Source organism: Diabrotica virgifera, chromosome 4 (genome assembly GCF_917563875.1).
Source record: "Diabrotica virgifera virgifera chromosome 4, PGI_DIABVI_V3a".
Classification (NCBI taxonomy): Eukaryota; Metazoa; Arthropoda; class Insecta; order Coleoptera; family Chrysomelidae; genus Diabrotica; species Diabrotica virgifera.
The window spans coordinates 66051737-66074037 of NC_065446.1; the positions used below are offsets into that span (position 1 = coordinate 66051737).

General features: G+C 33.2%; 1 protein-coding gene across 1 annotated transcript in view; it reads left to right on the plus strand.

Annotated features, from left to right (window-relative positions):
* LOC114334385 (ubiquitin-conjugating enzyme E2-17 kDa) overlaps window positions 1-19954 on the plus strand; it is a 34779-nt gene extending 14825 nt beyond the window's left edge. The window contains exons 4-5 of the mRNA XM_028284422.2: window positions 6915-7098; window positions 18776-19954. Coding sequence (XP_028140223.1) covers window positions 6915-7098; window positions 18776-18915 — 324 coding nt within the window. The 3' untranslated portion in view covers window positions 18916-19954. The remainder of the gene's footprint in view (window positions 1-6914; window positions 7099-18775) is intronic.
* The last annotated feature ends 2347 nt before the right edge of the window (window positions 19955-22301 follow it).

Below are 22301 nucleotides of genomic sequence, written 5' to 3' on the forward strand. Positions count from 1 at the left end.
TAATTTTTGATAAGTTTTAACAAGTTTGAACACATTTTGTTTGACAAAAATAATTGTGTTTGTATTGTGCATGTTACCATGGAAATGGCGCTCATATGTATGTAAACCGGCGGTGAACCCGTGAGAAAAAATATTTCTCACTGCAATGGCCGACTTTTCTCACTGCCTGAGAAATTGTTCATTTTGAATGTATGTAAGTAGTGAGAGAAGTTGCACATTGTATAGCATCCATAGAAAAAATGTATTCTTTAATAAAAAACGAAGAAAAAAACGTTTACTAAACTTAAATCCAATAATTAGAACGCAAGATATTGTAAAATTAGTGCACAACGCAAATTGCAACTTGCAAAATAAGTATTTTTCAAAACTTTATCGATCGTAACTCGGCTTTTACGCATGCAAATGAGCCTTAGATTGTCTCATTGTAAAGCTTAATTAATAGACTTCCAAACAAAGTTTGTTAAATAACTTTATCTTCATTTGTTTTAAAGTTATATCCGTTTGAAATTATAATTTTCTTAAAAAAATTGTACATCCATTTGTTTATAAGGGTTTCAAGCAAATTTGAGCTATAAACATTTATACTTTAATTAATAATAATGATAGAAGAACTCAAAAGGAACAATTTGAGCTTATGAAAATGTTCGAAGTTTATTTTTGGTCAAGATATTATGGATATTTTAATGGGGCGCTATGAGGCGCAAGATCGGCTCACAGTAAAATGAAATTACATGAAAGAAAATGTTTGTAAAAATAGTATAAGTAATATCAACTTACTTTTTAGTTATATTTCTGAAATATTAGTTTTTAATGTTTTTTTTTTCTCATTTAGTACAAAAAATAGAAGACAAAGTAAATAGAATGAAAGGTGATAAGAGGTACAGTATGATGATTTAATGATGAGAATTATATGATAAAATTTTATTAGGATCTTTAAAAATGAAAAATGAAGATAACGTATTGTTATATTTCTATTTGATATGAAAATTAAATTTTGATAATTATAAACAGAATTCAATTTAATATAAAATATTTTCAATTTTCTCAACCACGGGCATATAAATTTAGAACAACCTGTATACAACAAATTGTTATATTTAATTTTAAGAAGTGATTAGAAGAAGCATACGAAACTCGGGACAATGCGCTTAGAATAAACAAAGTGAATGGCGCGTACCATTATCGTTGTTCGCGGAAGGTTCGATCATTAGCCTATGCTAAATAAGACTCAGTTGAAATAGATAATAGTTCATTATCGTTGTTCGCGGAAGGTTCGATCATTAGCCTATGCTAAATAAGACTCAGTTGAAGTAGATAATAGGTCATTAAATTTTGTAAATAGTAGAAAGTAATTTTAGAATGGGAATTAACTTTTTTTTTTTGAAATCCATTAAGCATATTTAGAAAGATTAAAAATTGGTTTTGAGGAATACTGCGAATGAGAGTTGGTGGTGGAAGGTTGATTTGTGAATCTGGAAGGGATATTTAGAAAGTAGGGGAATGAATGAAAAAGATAGATCAGAATGTTTTGAGCTGTCGAGAAGTGAAGTCCAGTAGTAGACGGTAGTGTACGGAGAGTGAGAAAGCCGGTGTAGTTCCGTGAGTGTGGAGATCTATCGTGGAACGAGAGGTAGGCCAGGTTGAGAGTAAAGAACCTCCTTGAGCCAAGAGTGTCCCGGTAGCTGATTGCAGTTTCGAAAAAGGTAGAACACAGCATCACGACAAAAGCAGGAACGAGAGCTATACGAGCTAATCTTCAAAGGAGAACATTACTGAAAGCCAGGACGAGATTTTGATCGCAGCCAAGGATAGCAGGAAACGGGTCTTGTGTGAAGACATTCTCAGTTCACCAGAAAAAGGTCAGTCTCATTTGTTTGGACATGAATGTATGGGTTTTTCGTATTAAATACCACATTATAAATTGAAGAACATAATCAATAATATCAGAAAAGCTTCATCAAACTTAAATAGAATTGTTGCTAATAAATCCTAATAGTTAAAGGTTAATAAAAACTTTCAATTGGAAACCAAAAGGAAATAAGATTCCCATTTGTAAATGTTATGTTTAAGAATAATAAGATCTAGCACATATTAAGCAGTGATTGCCATTTAAATAAAATAAACAATATTTTGATTATAATTGTAACCCATATGTGTGTATTATTTTACTCTTTTCTTTCCTATCCCGATTAGGAACCATTGAGAAATACTTAGAAGCCACGAGAGTAAGTAATTAATTTTATAATTCGCCCTGAGATTGAAAACATATTGATATGTGATCTGGTAAATTAATTAGATTATGATTAATGCATTGATTAAATTAAATGACATATAAGAATATTATCTCATATCAATAATAAAGATCACATCAGTATATATACAGAGAAATTATAATTTGCATCGAGAAGTTAGCGCGTGAACCTTTACGCTGTGAGCCGATCTTGCGCCTCAGAGCGCGCTATTGAAATACCGATATCTTGGCCAAAAGTAAACATACGAACACTTTCGTAAGCTCAAAATGTTCCTTTTGAGTTCTTCTATCATTATTGTTAATTAAAGTATAAATGTTTATAGCTCAAATTTGCTTGAAACCCTTATAAACAAATTAATGTACAATTTTTTCAAGAAAATTTTAACTTCAAACGGGTATAACTTTAAAACAAATGAAGATAAAGTAATTTAACAAACTTTGTTTAGAAGCCTAGTAATTAAGCTTTAAACTGAGACCTTCTAAGTCTAATTTACATGCGTAAAAGCCAGTTACTATCGATATAAGCCAGAGCCTTATAAACAATTAAATTGTTTATAACAATTTTTTGACCACTCAGATCGAAATCCACCCTCGACATTCGTAATCAACAGCCAAAAATACATAAGAAACCGTTGAGTTTGCCCATCAGAATTGAAAAGGACACGGTGACCTCTATTTAGCGTCTAGACTAACAGCCAATGCATTTTCTTGACGTGACATTACATTAACTTATTACATTTTTGCCGCTATAAATTTTATCAAATTAACTAGAGAACTGGAATTAATTGGACATCTTAGATTTCCTTTTAGCTGAGCTCATATTAACTCAATCGGGTTTAAAATACAAAAACAAACAGGTAAATAATGTTCACAAATATAGTGCCTTCATTACACTAACGGTCTTTTAAAAATGTTAGTAGAGTAATAAAAATAATTCGGCTTATAAATCTTTTATTGTTAAAAATTAGTAAGTTATCGGGACCAACTTATATCCTAATTAATTAATTCTGTAAATTTTTAAGGTTCTAAATTCAAAAAATTTAAACTTTGTAAACTACTTAAAATTTATAATCTTCACTTCCTTGATATGGTTAATTTTGGGGGTTAGGGCATTCCAGCATGCTGTAAAAATTAAATCAATGTTGCGGCTGGGAGGCAAATATAAGTGTTATTCTATCAGTTATTAATCTGTTTTAGATCATTTTAGTTGCGTTTCTTTGTAATTTTGTTTTGTACAAGGATTATTTAACATTTTCACTGGAAGAATTAATTTAAAAAAACGATATGCCGCATTTCTGTTGTTTTGAAGTGTGGAATGCGAAGTAATCATGATAAAGTTCAGTTTTATCGGTTACCATCAGTGTTGCATTTTACGCATAAAACAACTAAAAAGTTATCATCTAAGAGACAAAAACAGTGGTTAAATGCTATAAAACGTCCTATAAAAATGCTAAATAACTATGTCCATTTTACTTACGCTTAAAGTGGACCTATATTATTTATTTTACCAATATTTTGTTGTACCTACTAGGGGTCGACAAGACAAGAATATAACTCTCTTGATAACAACTTCTTGTCTTGTTTTGAGAAAAAATCAAGATATTTAAAAAAAATCTTGTCTTGACGTTTTCTTGACATGTTATATCTTGTCTTGACTCAAGAAATTTCAAGATCTTGAAATTTCTTGATTACCTGGTCCGGTGATTCCCCGGCGACCGTTTTATTGCGATGCGTGCTGACACGGCCTAATAAATCCCAGAATGACCTACAGAATCTAATACCAGAGTCAAAAAATACTTAAATGAGCCTAGGTCAGAAGATGCTGAGAATCTACTTGATTGGTAGAGAAGACACGAGAATGTCTACCCGTTATTATCGAAAATGGCCACGGATTTTCTCAGAACGCCAGCAACATCTGTACCTGCGGAAAGGCTATTTTCACTAGCAGTTTTAACAATAACAAAGTCAAGAAATCGGCTAGACGTAGACGTTGACTCCATAATGCTGGGGCCACAGTAACGTCTAATGCCGTTACTGTGGTTCCAGCATAAGAAGTATTATCTGCCTTAATTCATGGCTTATGAATTCCGATTTAAAAATTTATGTTACATTTACATGATTTACATTTTGTAAATCGTTTTAGCAAAAAAAGTGTTCAATACATTAAAATACGTTATTTTATGTTAAAATATGTTACCTTTTTCACAAATTAATACCTAGTCAAGATATTTCAAGATTTCTTGATTTCTTGACAAGAATTATTGGTATTGACAAAAAATTTCTTGAAATCTAAAATTACTTCTTGTCTTGATCTTGTCTTGATTTCAAGACAAGATCAAGACATTTTCAAGAACTTGGCGACCCCTAGTACCTACTAGCAACATCTGTATTTGTATTGTGTACCAACAACTTTCGGAAATATCCACTCATGTTTATTTATTCACCGCTTAAAACCAGATAAAGTCGTTCAAGTACTTCTACAACTAAAAACTACACAAAATCTACAACAAAATGTTCAGAAAATATAACTAAGAACTGTTAACAGTAAAAAACTTAAACAATGTGGTACAAAATATAAACAAATACAATGTTTCTACAGTTTGACTCCCAGCGGTGTCATAAACGCTAAAGTCTTAGAATGCCCTTTTATTTTAACTAGTGTTGAAATGTTAATCTTTAATTAACTCAAAGAGTCAGGAACTAATCATCTTTATTTTTCAATTAATCTTTAAGTTTACATGTTGTATATCATAAAATACAATCATAAACAACCAGTTCAAAAATAGTCTTTGAGTGAACGTTGTTAGAAGTTGTGATATTATTTGCAAAATATTGTTACAATGTGGCGTCCGTAGAATTGTGATAACGATAACACAGAAGAAGCTCCTGTTCAACAAGCAGTTAAAAATTGTAGTTTAGAAGATGCTATTCCCATTCAAGGGCAAGAATCAGAAAAGCCTCCATCTGTCATTTAATACGAAATAGTTAATGTTTTTTTTTTTTTTAACTTTAACCAATATGTAAATAACATACTCTTAATGGTAGGGGAGCCCAAGCGGGGATTTTTGCAGTTACTCGAGCGCGTCAGATTAGCATATAGGGAGAAACCTGGTACCCTGCAGATGTACCTCTACCATAGATTGGCTCTTAACACAGGGGAGTTCGTTAAGGGGGCCCCGAAAAAAAAATTATTCTTAAAAAAACTCGAAATTATCAGATTAAGATAAGGTAAGTTAAGTACATGCAAAAGAGTGTATATTTCAAAAATCTGACGATTTGAGCCGGGCGTAAGGAAATGGGTGAGTCCCAAAAATTCACAAGAAAAAAGCGAATATTTCGAGAAATGAATGACAGATCGAAAAACTAAAAAATATGTGCTCAATATTTTTTAAAAATTAGGTATCATACACGACTTTCCACGGAGAGGGGTTGGGAGTAAATTTAATATTTTAAATACGAATCCCGCGATATTTCGCGAAATGAACATCAGATCGAAAAACTGTAAAATACACTTTTCAATATTTTTGAAAAATCTATCGAATGGCACCAAACACGACCCCCCATAGATGTGGGGTGGGGGGTTACTTTAAAATCTTAAATAGGAGCCCTCATTTTTTTATTGCAGATTTGGATTCCTTACGTAAAAATAAGTAACTTATTCGAAACCTTTTTTTCGAATTATGGATAGATGGCGTTATTATCGGAAAAAACGATTGTTGGAAATGGAAAATTAAATTAAAAAATGGCAAGCGCCCACTAAAATGGAAAACTTTACTTAACTTTTTTTGGTTTAAGGACCTACTCTTCACAACCCAATAGGTCCCCAAAGCGCTCGAGTGACTTCACATTTAGCATACTTTGCTCCCCTACCATAACTCGTAACGATAAAGTGATAAGTTTTCGAGATATTTGAAGTTATGTAACGGCACTGATATTTGGATTAATGTATTGTGCGGCTTCATTTTTAATTTCATATAATATTTAGAAAACTAATGATTTTATCGTCAAGAATGAATAATATACTCTTCAGTCTTAACGGTAAAATCATTAGTTTTCGAGATATTTGAAGTTTAAAGTTAAGCGGCACAAATAATTAATCAAAATATGTGCCGTTACATGTTTAAATATCTCGACTACTAACGATTTTATCGTTACGAGTGAAGAGTATGTTATTTACACAGAGAGTATTGGAGAATCGAAAAATTGCGCTAAAATAGCAATTCCGCCAGTGGCGCAGAATTTGGGAATGGTCAACCATTCACTGTCTCCAGTCGTAAGCCTCTGGAAATAGCCAGAAACGTTTATTTAACATAATTTCATAGGGCGTATACCTATACTTTCTGCCAAGTATCAAAAGGATACGTCGAGTAGTTTAAAATACTGAGCAAATATAGTTTTTAAATGTTTAAATAAAACACCCTGTAACTCAGTAAGGAGCCACATTTTAAAGTGATTTGGGTTAAATCTTAATATTTTTAGGTTTATAATCTAGAACTCAGATTGGAAATTCTTAATGAAACACCCTGTATATTAATATCATTTAAGTTATGTTCGGTTTAAAAACCATTAATACACAAAAAGAATATTAGAAAGTTTTCATCCATTTTTCGAATATTGCGTTGTACGTTTCCGAGTTTTAACTGAATTTTCTTTATTTTTACAGCCAGATAGTCCATACCAAGGCGGCGTATTTTTCCTAACAATACATTTTCCAACAGATTACCCTTTCAAACCTCCAAAAGTGGCATTCACAACAAGAATCTATCATCCTAACATTAATAGTAATGGTAGTATTTGCCTTGATATATTACGTTCTCAATGGTCTCCAGCTCTAACTATTTCTAAAGGTGAGTAAAAATGTTACCTTCGATTATTTTGTAGATTAAATAAATTGCGATAAAATATTTTTTTAGTTATTAACATTTTTTATTCTGTGAAGACTTCGCCTGTTCCGCTTCGACGAAAAATAGAAATCAAATAGACCAGGACATTTAGCACCAAAAACACCGGAATAAATCGATTTTTTACAGCACCTAGGGACTTGCAACTTTTTGTGTTCAGGATGACGTCAGGAAAAAGTCTACCGTAGAAAAATCGGTAGAAAAGCATAATTGCACTAAAAGTGCATAAACATGTCAAAATCAGTATACTAAGGGCCAGATTTTCTTATTCAGGGGGTTTTTGGTGTCATTGAACACGAATACGCAATCAGAACCAACCCCCCGAAGCACCTGGTGCCGAGGGTTACTGCTAAGGCACGTCATCTGGAGTTTCGAGGGTTTTCGGCACTCAATTGATGCAAACAGATTACTCGGGGGTTTTTGGGATGGCTGAACACGAATACGCCATCAGAACCTACCCCCGGAACACCTGGTGCCCAGGGTCACTGCTGACCGCCGTCATTTTCTGAAGTTTTGAGGGTTTTCGGTACTAAATTGATATAATACAGGTTATTAGAGGGGATTTTGGGGCTACTGAATACGAATATGACATCAGATCCGACCCTTGGAACACCTAGTGCCCAAGGTGACTGATGTGCACGTCATTTTCTGTAATTTTGAGGGTTTTTGATTTTCGGTGGTCGGTTCTGAGGGCATATTCTTGTTCAGCAACCTCAAAAACCCCCGAGTAATCTATTTGCTTCAATCTAGTGTCGGAAAGTCTTAAAATTCGCGAAGATGACGTGCATATCAGTCACCCTGGATACTAGGTGCTCCGAGGCACCCTGATGTCATATTCGTGTTCAGAAACCAGGAAAACCCCCCGAGTAATCTGTTTGTATCAGTTAAATGTCGAAAACCCCCAAAATTCCAGAAGATGGCGTACCTCAGCAGTAACCCTGAGCACCAGGTGCTTCGAGGGTCGGTTCTGATTGCGTATTCGTGTTCAGTGATCCCAAAAACTCCCTGAATAAGAAAATCTGGCCCTTAATATACTGATTTTGACATGTTTATGCATTTTGGATGCATTTTATGCACTAAAGTGCAATTTTGCATTTCCACCCATTTTTGTATAGTAGACTTTTTCCTGGCGTCATCCAGAACACAATACAAAAAGTTTTAAGTCTCTAGGTGCTGTATTTAAAAATTGATTCATTTTGCACTAAATGCCCTGGTTTAAAATTTTCTTTAAATAATAAATATCTTATGCCTGGTTGCACTAACAGATCTTATACTTAAGATGTAGACCAGGGTAATAAGCTAGAAATAGACCATGTTCGGGACACTCAAAGATCCAGGTAGCTGACTACTTTTTCAGTTATTGTATACCTATATGATGAAAACCTACCTGTTTCCTGCCTAGAGTTCACGTCCGTTTTTTAATTATTAACAATTTAGTGCAAAAATCCCGATTTAAAAGCTAAATAGTTGACATAAAATTACAAAATTTAATTTTTTAGAACATTAAAAAACCTTCAAAATGCCGATTTTTGAAAGTTAAAAAGTTAATTTGTTGCTACGCAAACTGCAAAATAAGTGAAAATCGTTATTTGTTAATAACTTTTACTAAAACTACCTTAGAACTTTTAGAACTACCTTTAGTGTTTCACCCAAAGGGTACTTTACAAACCCTCAAAATTTGAGACCGGTCTATTAATTAGTTTAAGAGTTATTCTAATTGTTTATCCCAGACACCTTTATTTTGCAATAACATAAGACAGAAAATAATGAAGATAGGGCAATTCTGAGTATGCCAAATGAAAGTAGAAAACTGATACTATCAAAATGTACTAAAAAACGATAAAAAGATTATCTAATATAGTCAAAAATCCTAATGCCAAATTTGTGAAATTTTGTAGTTTAAAAACATTTAGAATAACTTTAAAAATATTGTCTGTAGAAAAAGTCATTTTACATATTAGAAAAGCTGGTATTTTACACGAATTTTTAAAAATGTAGTTTAACTGGTGACTAGTCGTGGTAAGTGAAGGGGGAGCTGGGAGCCGACAAATAAAAGCAACTTAAAACTGCTATCATTTTCTATATCTCGGGATCTACTGAATATAGTTTGATTGTTCTTTTTTAATTTGTATGTAATTTTTCTGTACATTACAAATATGTAATTTGTCTAGACATTTATTAATTAATAAACAGTCTAATTTGTTTAAACAATTTTTGAAAAAATAATTTTTTCCCAAAAATCTATGATTTTAATAATACTATTCCTATTAATCATAGAAAAAGTTAAGGTATACTTTAATAAATAAATTATTTTCAATAAATAATATAAAAATCATTTATTTATTAAAGTGTACTTTAACTTTTTCTGTGATTATTAATGATACTGTGATTAAAAAAATAGATTTTTGTAAAAAATATTTTTTCAAGAATTGTTTAAACAAATTAGACTGTTTATTAATTAATAAATTTATAAACAAATTGCATATTTGTAATGTACGGTATTACAATTGGTATGTAAAATTACATACCAATTAAAAAAAGAAAGATCAAAATCCATTGAGTTGATCCGGAGATACAGCAAATTATATTCGTTTGAAATTGCTTTTCGATATTTTAACTCGCTGGATTTGTAGGTTCCCCCTAGTAATCGTTTGCACATTTTTGAAAAATCGTAGAGGGTGCTGTGAAGGTATAATGTTTGTGCAAATTTTTTAAGAAAAAAAGAGTGTGTGTGTACTTTGTACGCACGTAAAAAGTTATACTTCTATTATATGATTTCTTAAAAATAAATATGCTTTAAACAGTTTGTTTTAATTTTTTTTAAAACACCAAACTAATTTTGTGCTTACCGCTTTCAAAAAAATAAAAAAAAGTATAGGATTGCACTGGATTCGAACTCATGACCTCTCGATCTCTGACCGAATTAGTCGAGGCATTGAAGCACAAAAAAAGCCTTATTCTCGATTTTTGGCGCAGTAAGACGGATTTTAATGCAGTTTGGCGCGTTGGATTCGTGAGAATGTCAGGAAATTTTGTGAACTAGTGTAATGAATAAGAAATCTGAAATTGCATTTGTGCATAAGAAAAATTCATTTCAAAAGTGCATTTTGAAATAGGCAATTATTATAAATTTGCAACCCGGTAAATAGTTGGGCAACATCCCTATTAATTATTTTAATTATTTTTAATCATTCATAAGTCCATGTAATAATAGTCTAAGATGTCAATAACCATTAATAATAAACAAAAAAAATTTCCTTATGTGGGAATCGAACCAAGTACTAACGGGTCCGTAACTAAATACACATACCGCTAATCTACGCAGACACTTGCTAGACAACGGCGATATTAGGTATAAACAAAACAAATTGGTAAGTAAAAATTGTAAAGAAAATTACTACATACTTGTATTATAAAATTAATATATTCCTAAATTTTAGAAGAAACATTCGTAAATAGGTATTATTAATATCTATTAATGTTAATAAATGAAATATAAATATTTTGACGTTTCACAATTTGACAATTCACTTTTAACTGCAGTGCCTTAAAATTTTTAAAGCACCGGTGCTTTAAAGTAGCATTTTTAACGCTCCTATGGAGTGCTATAAATTGCATTTTTAACACGTTTGTAGAAAAATATATTTAAAAACACTAATATATTCTTTCCACACCTTTTCTGGACTGATAAATACATAAATTAAAACATTTAGTAACGAACTCCATGCTGCCTGTGTGCGCAGATTAGTAAAATTTCACCCTCAATGAAATCGCGCCTAAAGAAGTAACTTCAAAAGGGCAGTATAACTATTAACTAACCTTTGTTGTTTCTCTTCCCACAAATTTTAACACGCAACAACCATACATTACATAACCAAACCGTCAACCGTCCACACCACAGCTGTGCTACAGCTGCCATATTGGATAATTTTTGACATGTCATTTGAACATCCAATCAGAACACAGTTATAATGCGCATGCGCCGGGATCGTAGGTTTTAACAAATAAAAATTCCCCCTCATATCGCGCGTAAAGAAGTATAACTTCAAAAATACAAATCCCCTTTTTTAAAAATGGTATTAATGAGATTCCTTAATTATTATAAACAAATTAGCTGTGAATTAAAAAAAAACATATGGCTAACTTTGTCCCAAATGAGCCCAGGCTAAATTTTTTTATTTAAAAATTCGTGTTAGAATACTATCTTTTCGAATATATAAAAAGATTGTTTCTACGGACAACATTTTTAAAGTTATTCTAAATGTTTATAAACTACAAAATTTTAAAAATTTGGTATTAGGATTTTTGACTATATATATTTTTCATCTTTTTTTAATACATTTTGATAGTATCACTCTTCTACTTTCATTTGGCATACTCAGAATTGCTCTATCTTCATTATTTTCTGTCTTATCTTATTGCAAAATAAAGGTCTCTGGGATAAACAAATAGAATAACTCTTAAACTAATTAATGGATCAGTCTTAAATTTTGAGGGTTTGTTAAGTACCCCAATATCCAACTTTGGGTGAAACACTAAGGTTTTAAGGTAGTTTTAGTAAAAGTTATTAACAAATAACGATTTTCACTTATTTTGCAGTTTGCGTAGCAACTTTTTAACTTTCAAAAATCGGCATTTTGAAGGTTTTTCAATGTTCTAAAAAACTAAATTTTATAATTTTATATCAACTATTTAGTTTTTGAATGGAGTGCAAAAAATCGAAAAAATCGCCATTTTTGCACTAAATTGTTAATAATTAAAAAACGGACGCGAACTCTAGGCAGGAAACAGGTAGGTTTTCTTCCTATAGGTCTACAATAACTAAAAAAGTAGTCAGCTACCTGGATCTTTGAGTGTCCCGAGAAAATCCTTATTACCTTGGACTAATGTGCCTTAAGCTCCGCTTACGAAAAATACGCGTTGCACCATCGAGTCTTTTTGAGATCAATTTTCAGCTTGCCCCAATGGATTGCCACGTAAATTGTATCTTAAACTTATCACTTAAGACATACTAAGATAGGCGAGCCTTACTGTGCTGGGCTAAGCTGGAGCTTAAGATTTGTTGGTGCAACCAGGCATTAATGCCTTTATTACATTGTAAATGTGGCTTATTTACAAAAGTACAAATTTTCAATTTTTCCTTTGAAGCATAAATATTATTTTTCCTATAAGAGATAAGGATATCAAAATAAAGTTTAATTATAGCGCGGGAAATTCGCGAGAAAGATTATAAGTTTGACTTTACTAAATGATAAGCGGCATTAACAGATCTCAATTTAATCCTTGTATATGGACGAAAACAAATTGTAGTACCATTTTTGTTTGATTTGGAGATTTGTGTGGATTAGTCCATTCTTAGACTTTATTTTGTTTTTATCGTTCTTTCATAATTTTTGTGTGATTTCACTTTCTCACAATTTTTTTTATTTCTCTACCTGTTTACTTCATTTCATCGCAGGTCGTAAATTTTAAAATTTATATTAAAATAATTATTAAAGTATTTTAAAAATATATATATAAAAATATTTTAAAATTATATAAAATGTCCTAAACGTATCCATTCTTTAATTTCTCTTGTTGGGTTTGTCTTTTCTTTCCTCTTGATATGGCCATACCATGTTGTTCTTTGTGCTTTTATTGCTTTCACTATTGTGAATGTTTAGTAATTTATATAATTTATTATTTTATATACATGTTTAGTATTTTATAAAATACAAACAAAAGGGGGTAAAGCTGCAGGACCAGATGAAATTCCTGTAGAATTGTTGAAACTTATAGACGACGACACACTTGAAATATGGTGAACCTCTTTAACGCAATTTATAGAACAGGCATCATACCAAAGAAATGGCTCTCCTCTACTTTTGTCACAATCCCGAAGACGAATAACGCCAGAGAGTGTTCAGACCACAGAACTAAAACATTGATGAGCCACACACTAAAAGTATTTTTTTAAAATAATTCACAAAAGAATATTTAATAAATTAGAAGAGGACATACGCTCCACACAGTTTGGATTCAGAAGTGGACTGGGAACACGGGAAGCTTTGTTTGGTCTGAGTGTGTTAATGCAAAGATGTTTGGGTGTAAACCAAGACCTCTACGTAGGTTTCATAGATTTTGAGAAGGCCTTCGATAAAGTCGAGACACCAAAATCTGTATGAAATCCTAAGAAGCAAAAACATCGACAGTCGCGACATTAACATCATATCTAGGTTGTACTGGGGACAAACAGCAAAAATCAAGATTGATAATGAGTTAACCGAGGAAATTGAGATTCGTCGAGGTGTGCTTTCTCCACTACTATTCAATATATATAGCGAAACAATATGTCAGGAAGCGCTCCTAGAGCAAAACATTGGTATGAACATTAATGGAGAGTTAATTAACAATATACGATGCGCTGATGACACGCTAATAGTAACAGATAACCTAGCAAATTTACAGTATTTGATGGAAAACATAAACACTCATACCAATAAGTATGGTCTAAAACTGAACATCAAAAAGACTAAATTCATGATTGTAACAAAGAAGCTATACACCAATGTGAATTTAACCATAAATAATCAGCCAGTTGCAAGAGTTACGTCCTACAAATATTTAGGGGTTTGCTTCACTGATACTAATGACCAGACAAGAGAAATCAAGAGGCGAATTGAGATAGCGAGACAATCGTTTGTCAAAATGAAAAAGTTCCTATGCAGCCGGGACATAAATATAAACTTAAGAACGAGAATGTTAAGGTGCTATGTTTTCTCTGTTCTGCTGTACGGCATGGAAGCTTGGACACTGAAAAAGATAAACATCAAAAACATTGAGGCATTCGAGATGTGGTGTTACAGGAGAATGTGGAAAATAGCATGGACAGAAAGAGTAACAAATCAAGATGTTTTGCTGAAGATGGGGAAGGAATGCGAAGTCATAAAAACCATACAAACGAAAAAACTGGAGTATCTAGGCCACATAATGAGAGGAGAAAAGTACTCTCTGCTAAGACTCATAATCCAAGGAAAAATCTCGGGAAAGAGAAATGTGGGACGTAGGAGGATTTCCTGGTTGCGAAATTTAAGGGAGTGGGTATGGGTGCAGTTCAATACAGTCGTTCAGAGCTGCAGCCAACAAAGTTAAGATTGCTGTGATGGTAGCCAACCTCCGATAGGAGAAGGTACTGCAAGAAGAAAGAAGTATTTTATATCTCATTTTTAAACTGGACTTGGTGCTTTGTTATACTTGAGTTTGCTGATCGTCAGTCTTAAAGCACTTATCCATTAAGTTGGTGCTCCGTGTAACTGCTCCAATGGCTACGGTCTGCGCTCTTCTACATATAAACCGCCACCGATTGGATCGCCGAGGATGAACGCCGCTCTGGGAGCACCAACGTATCCACTATGTGGAGCAGTTACACGGATCACCAACGTAATGAATATGTGCCTTTATTTTATTCTCAAGTATATTAGGTTGTTCTTCTATTTCTTCAGGGATTTGGTGAACAAGTTCCTGGAGTCATGGGCGCCCATACTCATGGGCAGGGGGGCCGTGGACCCCTCTGGCTTTTCGGGTGCTTTAGATTTTATATGATTATCCAAATTATACAAAATATAATGTGCAACATCTTCACGTCTGCCTCCCCCCTGAAAATTTTTATATGGACGCCCGTGTCTGGAGTTGAAACATCTTTATATAGATCCCGGCAATTTAATCTTCATGTCTCTGCTATATCTTCTCTGTTAGTTCTCAGGGCTGCTCTTTGGTCTTCAACGGCCCAAGTTCTGGCTTTAAAGCCTCTTGTTATGTAGCGTATTTTTCTAAATAGATCTGTCGGCTGATCGTTTTGATAGTGCCTTTCTTTACATATATTTTGATAGTATTTTGTTTATCAGCATTGCATCTTCGTTTTATTTCTTTCTTGAGCTTTTTTCCTTTAAATATGTTCACCACTTTGACAAAGATTTCTTCTGTTCTCAATTATATTAAGGTTTTCATCTGTTATCCATTGTTCTTTTTCACACGATTATTTAGCTATGGGCGATTAATTGCTACACATTGTTAAATATCTCCCATATTTCTTGTGATGTACCCATAGATTTTTTGTACTTCTTGGAGAAGGTAATCCTGTTTTCTTAGTTCTATCCTCTTTGTCTCTCTCAGTTTGTTGAGAGCTTTAAGTTTGAGCTTTACTTTAGGTACGAGGAGAGTATGATCTAATCCACATATCGCCCCTGGATATGATCTGACTGTTTGTGATTGATGATCTCCAGCGAAATTAGTGAGGATGTAATCAATTTGATTTCTAAGCCTATCTCCAGGACTTTTCCAAGTATAGGAAAAAATCGGCGTATATGGTGTTTAAATCTAGTATTGTTTTCACCCAATTTTGAAAAATGTGTAAACGTTGAATTATCCACATCCGTCCGTCCGTAAACACAACTCCTCCGTCATTATACCAGGTAGAATGACAAATGAAATGTCGAATGAAAGGTTATAACCCATGGATGGAAGGTGAGAAATTTGACCACGGACTTCCAGTTTTAGAGTTGTAACCGGAAGTACTGTTTTAAAGTCGCCGAAATAGTACAAACGATATATTTCTATACATTTTCTGACGTTCTAAGCGTCACTAGACATAAAAATAAACATTGCAACAAGTGAAGGGTCCAGTACTGTAATAGCTCAACGTTCCTATGTATGTAGTAGGGTGGCGGTTACTATATTATGTGACACGCCTTAACAAGGCGAGAAAAATATATACTTCCGGTTTCATGCATGTCTGTCCTTCTGTCTGCGATTATAACTTCTCCGTTATTAAAACAGATAGAATGACATATGAGGCACTCAGAGTAACAGTGGCCTTACCCACAATCCGCAATTGTACCTAAACGCTTTTATTACAATAAAGTTATCCCTTATTTAAGTATTTTCAGATGCAGAGTGGCTCAAACAACCAATGCTTGAACCACTCTGCATCTATGAGAGGTCGAATAAAAGCTTAATAACCCAAATATGGTGTTAAAGATGAGAAATTTGACCTCGGACTTCCGGTTTTAGAGTTGTAACCGGAAGAACTGTTTTAAAGTCGCCGAAATAGTACAAGCAATATATTATTTAACGCGCCTTAGCAAGACGAGAACAAATATATACTTCCCCGTTATTAAAACAGAATGACAAATGAGTGGTCGAATGAAAGCTTCTGGCCAAGGATGGTATTAACACGTTAAGCGCTAGACAATATATTGAAAAAATGTCCCCAGACCAAGTAGCAGTTTCGTCAATACAAAGCAGTTCCTAGGGACCTCCATGGCGTATGAGGCACTTACTGCGAATATATCGGTTCCTAGGGACCGCCATGGTACTTAACGTGTTAAAGATGAGAAATTTGACCTGGGACTTCCGGTTTTGGAGTTACAACCGGAAGTACTGTTTTAAAGTCGCCGAAATAGTACAAGCGAAGTTAAACTTATGGGTATTCATATTTTTTTATTAGTTGATAAAGATATGATAAGATATGTTGCTGAATTAAAAAACAAAAATGAACTTGTCGGGTTTTGATTTTTACTTACGGATTAGTCGGGTTTTGAAACTAACGTGTATGGAATTGTCGGAGTTTGAATTATATCCAAACACAAAAACAAACATTGTTGTTTTATCATATAATTGGTTTTATTTTGAAAAAAATACATTTAATTTAACTATTAAATCCGAAACTTCTTCAACTGATTCACACAAATGGTCATTGTTGGTTATCTCTGGAATCTCGTTGTCTTCAACATTATCACATTTTTTGAAAATATCAATGTATTTTAGAGTTTCCAGTTGTTGCCAATTTTCTCCCCAATGTTTTCCCCAGTAATCTCTTTACGTCCTCAAGCTTTTCTTTCTTAGGACATACACCACCTGTAACTGTAGATTGGAACATACTTTTAACGGATTTTCCTTTTTTAAATACAGACTTATATTCTCCTAGATCACATTTATAAGACTGTTTCCTTCTAATAGTTACAACTTTGCTTTTTCCATGTCTTAATAGAAATATTTTGCTCATATTAAATAGAAAGTGCCACTGTGCAGGAGGTTTAAGTGCAGTTTGGCAAACCCTTTTCCAGTCGTACACTGTCACATCTTGACCCAAAATTTTTTTGTCTTTAAAAATTTCAATGAACTCTTCTGGAGAAACGATGGCAGAGGTGTAACCATAATGATCCTAAGGGGGGGGTTACAACTACTTGATGGTCTCTGGGAGTATGAAATAGTAATGGTGTTAAGCGTATAGAGCTCTAAGTACATCCAAATGGGGGGGTAATAGCCCCCAAAACTACCCCCTGGTTACGCCTATGAACGATGGTGTCTTTTTTTTAATAACTTTTTCGATCTTTGCAAATTCTCTGTCTGGGGGAATAAATGAATGTCCAGCAAGCCTCTCTTTGTAGCAGCCATACAATGACGTCACTTTCTTACCTGACTGTGATCGGTTGCGTCGGATTTGCTGGCATTTGATTTTAACAGTGCTTGGATTTGCTGGATTTTGAAACCAACCCAATATTTCAAATACAAATTAAGATTAGTTTTGGAGGGTTTTGCATCGGAAATTCAGTATTGGGACCGTGCAAGTTCGGCAAAGCGACCTCTATTTCTACGCTCTGTACTTTTATTCGCACTTTTAATTATATTGGCCAATTATATTAGTCCTGGTTGCTGGATAATTGTCAAGGCCATAGTCCAAAAAAATAATAAGAAGAAAAAATAAGATGCAGGTTATGTTATGCAAATGTAAACAATTGTATGTAGTAAATAAAATTAGTTATTAAAATGCAGCACTGCAAGCAAAATACAATTAATTAAATTTACCTTTATATAATAATTGCATATCATATCAATATTGTGGAGCAATATATAATTTTTCTGCTTCAATGACAGAAGGTATGAAATATACGTCAATTTGACAATTTCAATTGACAATATGAATTATTTAAGATAGTTGCAATATTTCTCCGCGACTCGCGCACGGTCGTTTCTCGTTTCCCTTCCAAGTACTTGCACACCGCGAATAAACTTGTAGAGGGCAAGATTATAAATCTGTTGACATGAATAACCCAATATTATTCATATAAAGTGGATTTGTCGGGTTTTGAAACTAGACAACTCATGTGATATATCAATCATCGCGTATTGAAAAGTCGAGCTCGAATATTTAGTTTTGGTTTTGACTTGATTCTCGGTTAAAAAGTTATGACCGGAATTATGGCAAAAATGACTCAAAATTAGTGAAATCAATCTACGCAAAGTTACACGAATAGTTCAAATATAGACTTCCAGTTCTACTTCCGATCACGTTGGGTGAAAACCTAGGACTAAAGAAGTCCAATTTCTTGTTCCTCATAGAATAGTAGTTATTAGTGATATCAAACTCAATTAAGCAGTTTCCTCTTTTGATTCTCTGGCTTATACTGAACTTCGTCAGTACATTTGTTAGGTCGTCATTCTGTGTAGTATTGCCAACGTTTGCGTTAAATCACAGTATATTAATGTTAGCTCTTTATAATTTGGAATGTTGGGGAATAATTAAAATACAAAATGTGTAATAAAAAGTTTACTAGAAATTCTAATGTTGACTTTTATTTTTCAGTTTTGTTATCAATCTGCTCACTACTGTGTGATCCAAACCCAGATGACCCTTTAGTACCAGAAATTGCTAGGATATACAAAACCGATCGGGAAAAATACAACGAGTTGGCGCGCGAGTGGACTCGCAAATACGCTATGTGATGGCCAGGCCCCCCCGACCCTCATTTCACATATTAGAAGAAAAACAAAAACAATTTATTTAATAATACATAAAAAATCAACAAACACATCGGAGGGGATCGGCCAGCCTGTCATTTTCACAAACAAAATTCTACTGTACATTTGCTTTTTGAGGTTTTGGATTCCGCCACAATACCATCATGGGGCTTTTATGTAACTTTTCGATTCCCAAATGACATGTTGTGGTGATACTAGCGTCCAAACTTTGGAGGAAGGAAAAATGTTTATATAAAATAAGTACTATTTTTTCGTCTCTACCCAAGTTATCTGGCTGCCATTGCCTCACTCGCTCCCAACTGATACTATATTTAATATTAGATAAATTAATACGTAGGATTTTTGTGGTTCAACTAGGTGTACTATAATAATAAATATATATTTTTTCCATACTTTCCATGCTCTTTCAACAATTTTCATTCTAAGAGAAAGCAATATGAGAGTTTGTACTCACATAAAATCTGTAGATAATTTGTAAGTAATCAGTGTGTCTTTAAGTACAAACTCTTCTAAGATCTCAAAGGAATATTCGACTAATGGAAAATGTTAAAGATTTATAATATATACATAAGTTTTTTTTAAACCAGACTGCAGTTTCATATTGAAATGTTGGGTACTAAATTAAAAAACGATTTCTAACAATACCTTAATATAAAAATCGTTTAAATTCTTTAGAACCTGCGAATTAGAAAAAGAACAATGTAGATATTTGTAAATTTTTTAAATTAGAATATTTTTTTATTTGTTAAAGCAATTTTGGAAGAATTATAAATCTTAAAACATTTTTCTAATAGTAAAACTGGATGTGCCGTGATGTATATTGTTTACCTTCTAAACAGTGTTCATTATTTTACTGAGACGGCTGGCTAATGTAACTTTCAAGGCTTTTAGAAAAGGAATCTACCGTAAATGAAGGCGTACTTTACAACAATGTTTGATAAAAATTGAAATTAATTGTAAACTTTTTATTTATTTACTGAATATAAATAAACCTTAAAAGTAATTTTTTTCAGTTATTATTTTGAAACTCCACAAGGAAAAGAAAGAATTTTTCCTGTAGCTGGCTGTATACCATCCATCAATCACAAAAATTTTTTTAATGAAAATTCTTCGTAAAAGGTATAAAATTTTATTAAAAACGCCTTACCCTCCATTAGTCGCGCGGTCTACAATCGTAGACCACTCTCAAGTGGTCGCCAATTGCAGAAAACTGCACATACGCCCCCATCCCGCTTAGTAGCTGTCACTAATACTTTCAACTTCTTCAGTTTGCTAAACGCCGCCGATCTGTTTGCATTATTTTTTTACCATTATTCAAAGAGCACTGGTCTACAACCGTAGACCACGTGACTAAGCGCGTTCCAGTTTTTAGTTGTACAGTGGAACCCCGATAAGTCGGCCCCCGATAACCCGGAAGTTCGGCTAACCCGGACCGATTTTCATCAGATAAACATTTAGATTTTCAATATTTTGTATTTTGACAACGACCCGATTTGGGCGTCGAAACGTTAATAAAATTATTTTTCAATTTAATTGTGGCTTATTTCCCATCAAAATAGTTAATTATCAGACAAACCTTTCAACAATAAAAATGTATGTAATATAATATTTGAGAGATGTGTATGTGTGTAATTTGAACTATACGATAGTCGATAGTAAAAATGACTCATAACACACGCCGCAGAAACAACAGGCACCTGTCTGTAGTACCTATTCCTTTTTATTTCAAACTGTCTTAGCATTGTTTAGGAAAGACTATTTAAAAAATTCTTTTATAAACAATGGTCTTTAGTTTTCACTGTTCTTAAATAACATTACATCGTTGTGACTGTATTGTGTGTCTTGTATTGTTCGCTTCCGTTTGCTTACGTTTGTGTTTGGTGTTTTTTTTTTCAGTAATTTTGATGTGTAGGTACTGTGCATATTTATAAATATATTTCATGTTATTTCAATTCTAACGGAGCTTATCTGTAAGTATACCGTATTTTATTAATTTTTACCATATTCTCCGGCTATCTCGGATTTTCGATAACCCGGATCGGCCGCGATCCCGATTAATCCGAGTTATCGAGGTTCCACTGTATATATAAAGCTAATATGTAGCCTACTGTGTATATAAAGCTAATTACATAACTGAAAATACTTCAAGAAGCGACTTGATTGAAAACTTAGCATGGGAACTAATCAAACCGCAAATTGAATATGGATCAACTATACTTTCCCTGCTAAGAGAACTTAGACGACGAGCTCGCGTACTGCTTAGAGTTCAAGAAGTCGTAGGCCCTCCCATAATATTCCAACAAATTATGTGGGACGATGTTGTATTTGTGCACGAATTTGCAATATGTCAACAAGAAGGGCATGTCAAAGATGTCACAAATTTGCATTCAAGGATCATTTTGGGGATATTTCCACTGAATGTTTGACGGACTAAAATTGTGCCACTTTGACCATTTAATAGTTTTGTTCTTTTTTTACTTTTTAGTTCTATTCTTTATTATTCATCCCTATTGGCCATTCTATAAGTTCAAAAATAAAAATATTTGTGTTTTTTACTAAATTGAGCTTATTTTTGCGACCATTTTCATTTATGTACTTGCGAATAAAGACCCAAAAAATCATGACCTCGTTTTTAATTTTACCACTGTCAAAATGAGAAAAGCCTAGGAACAAAGCATATCAGTATCAAAGTACGGACATAAATAAACATGTTATTAACCACTAATTTGTTAATTTTGTCAAAACCCGGTATTATACGACAAAAAACTATTGGTCTGCAATCAGACCGCGCGACGAAGCTTGTCAGCAATAACCGCGCGCCTAACTTAGGGTTAAGGGTAAATCACAGAAAGTTTTTGATTTTTTATAAAATCATTATCAGTGCTAAAAGTACAGTTTAGTTGCAAGCTGAGCCACAAAATAAATAACAGGGTGAAAACCCTTTAAATGGTATATATTTTTATCAATCAAATATTTGTTTAAAATTCCGTAAGATGGATGGTATTTATAAAGAAATATGCCCTTCGGCAAAGTATGACAATCCCCATCACGTGGGTTGCAAAGCGAGTTTATGTATGTTTACATAACGACAGTTAGGTTACCTTTACGTGATGGGGATTGTCATACTTTGCCGAAGGGCATATTTCTGTATAAATATCATCCATCTTATGGAATTTTAAACAAATATGTGATTAAGATATAATTATATACCATTTAAAGGGTTTTCACCGTGGTATTTCTTTGGTGGCTCAGCTTGCAACTAAACTGTACTTTTAGCACTGATATTTTTATAAAAATTCGAAAACGTTGTGTGATTTACCCTTGAAAGGGTTTTTAATTTTTTATACATT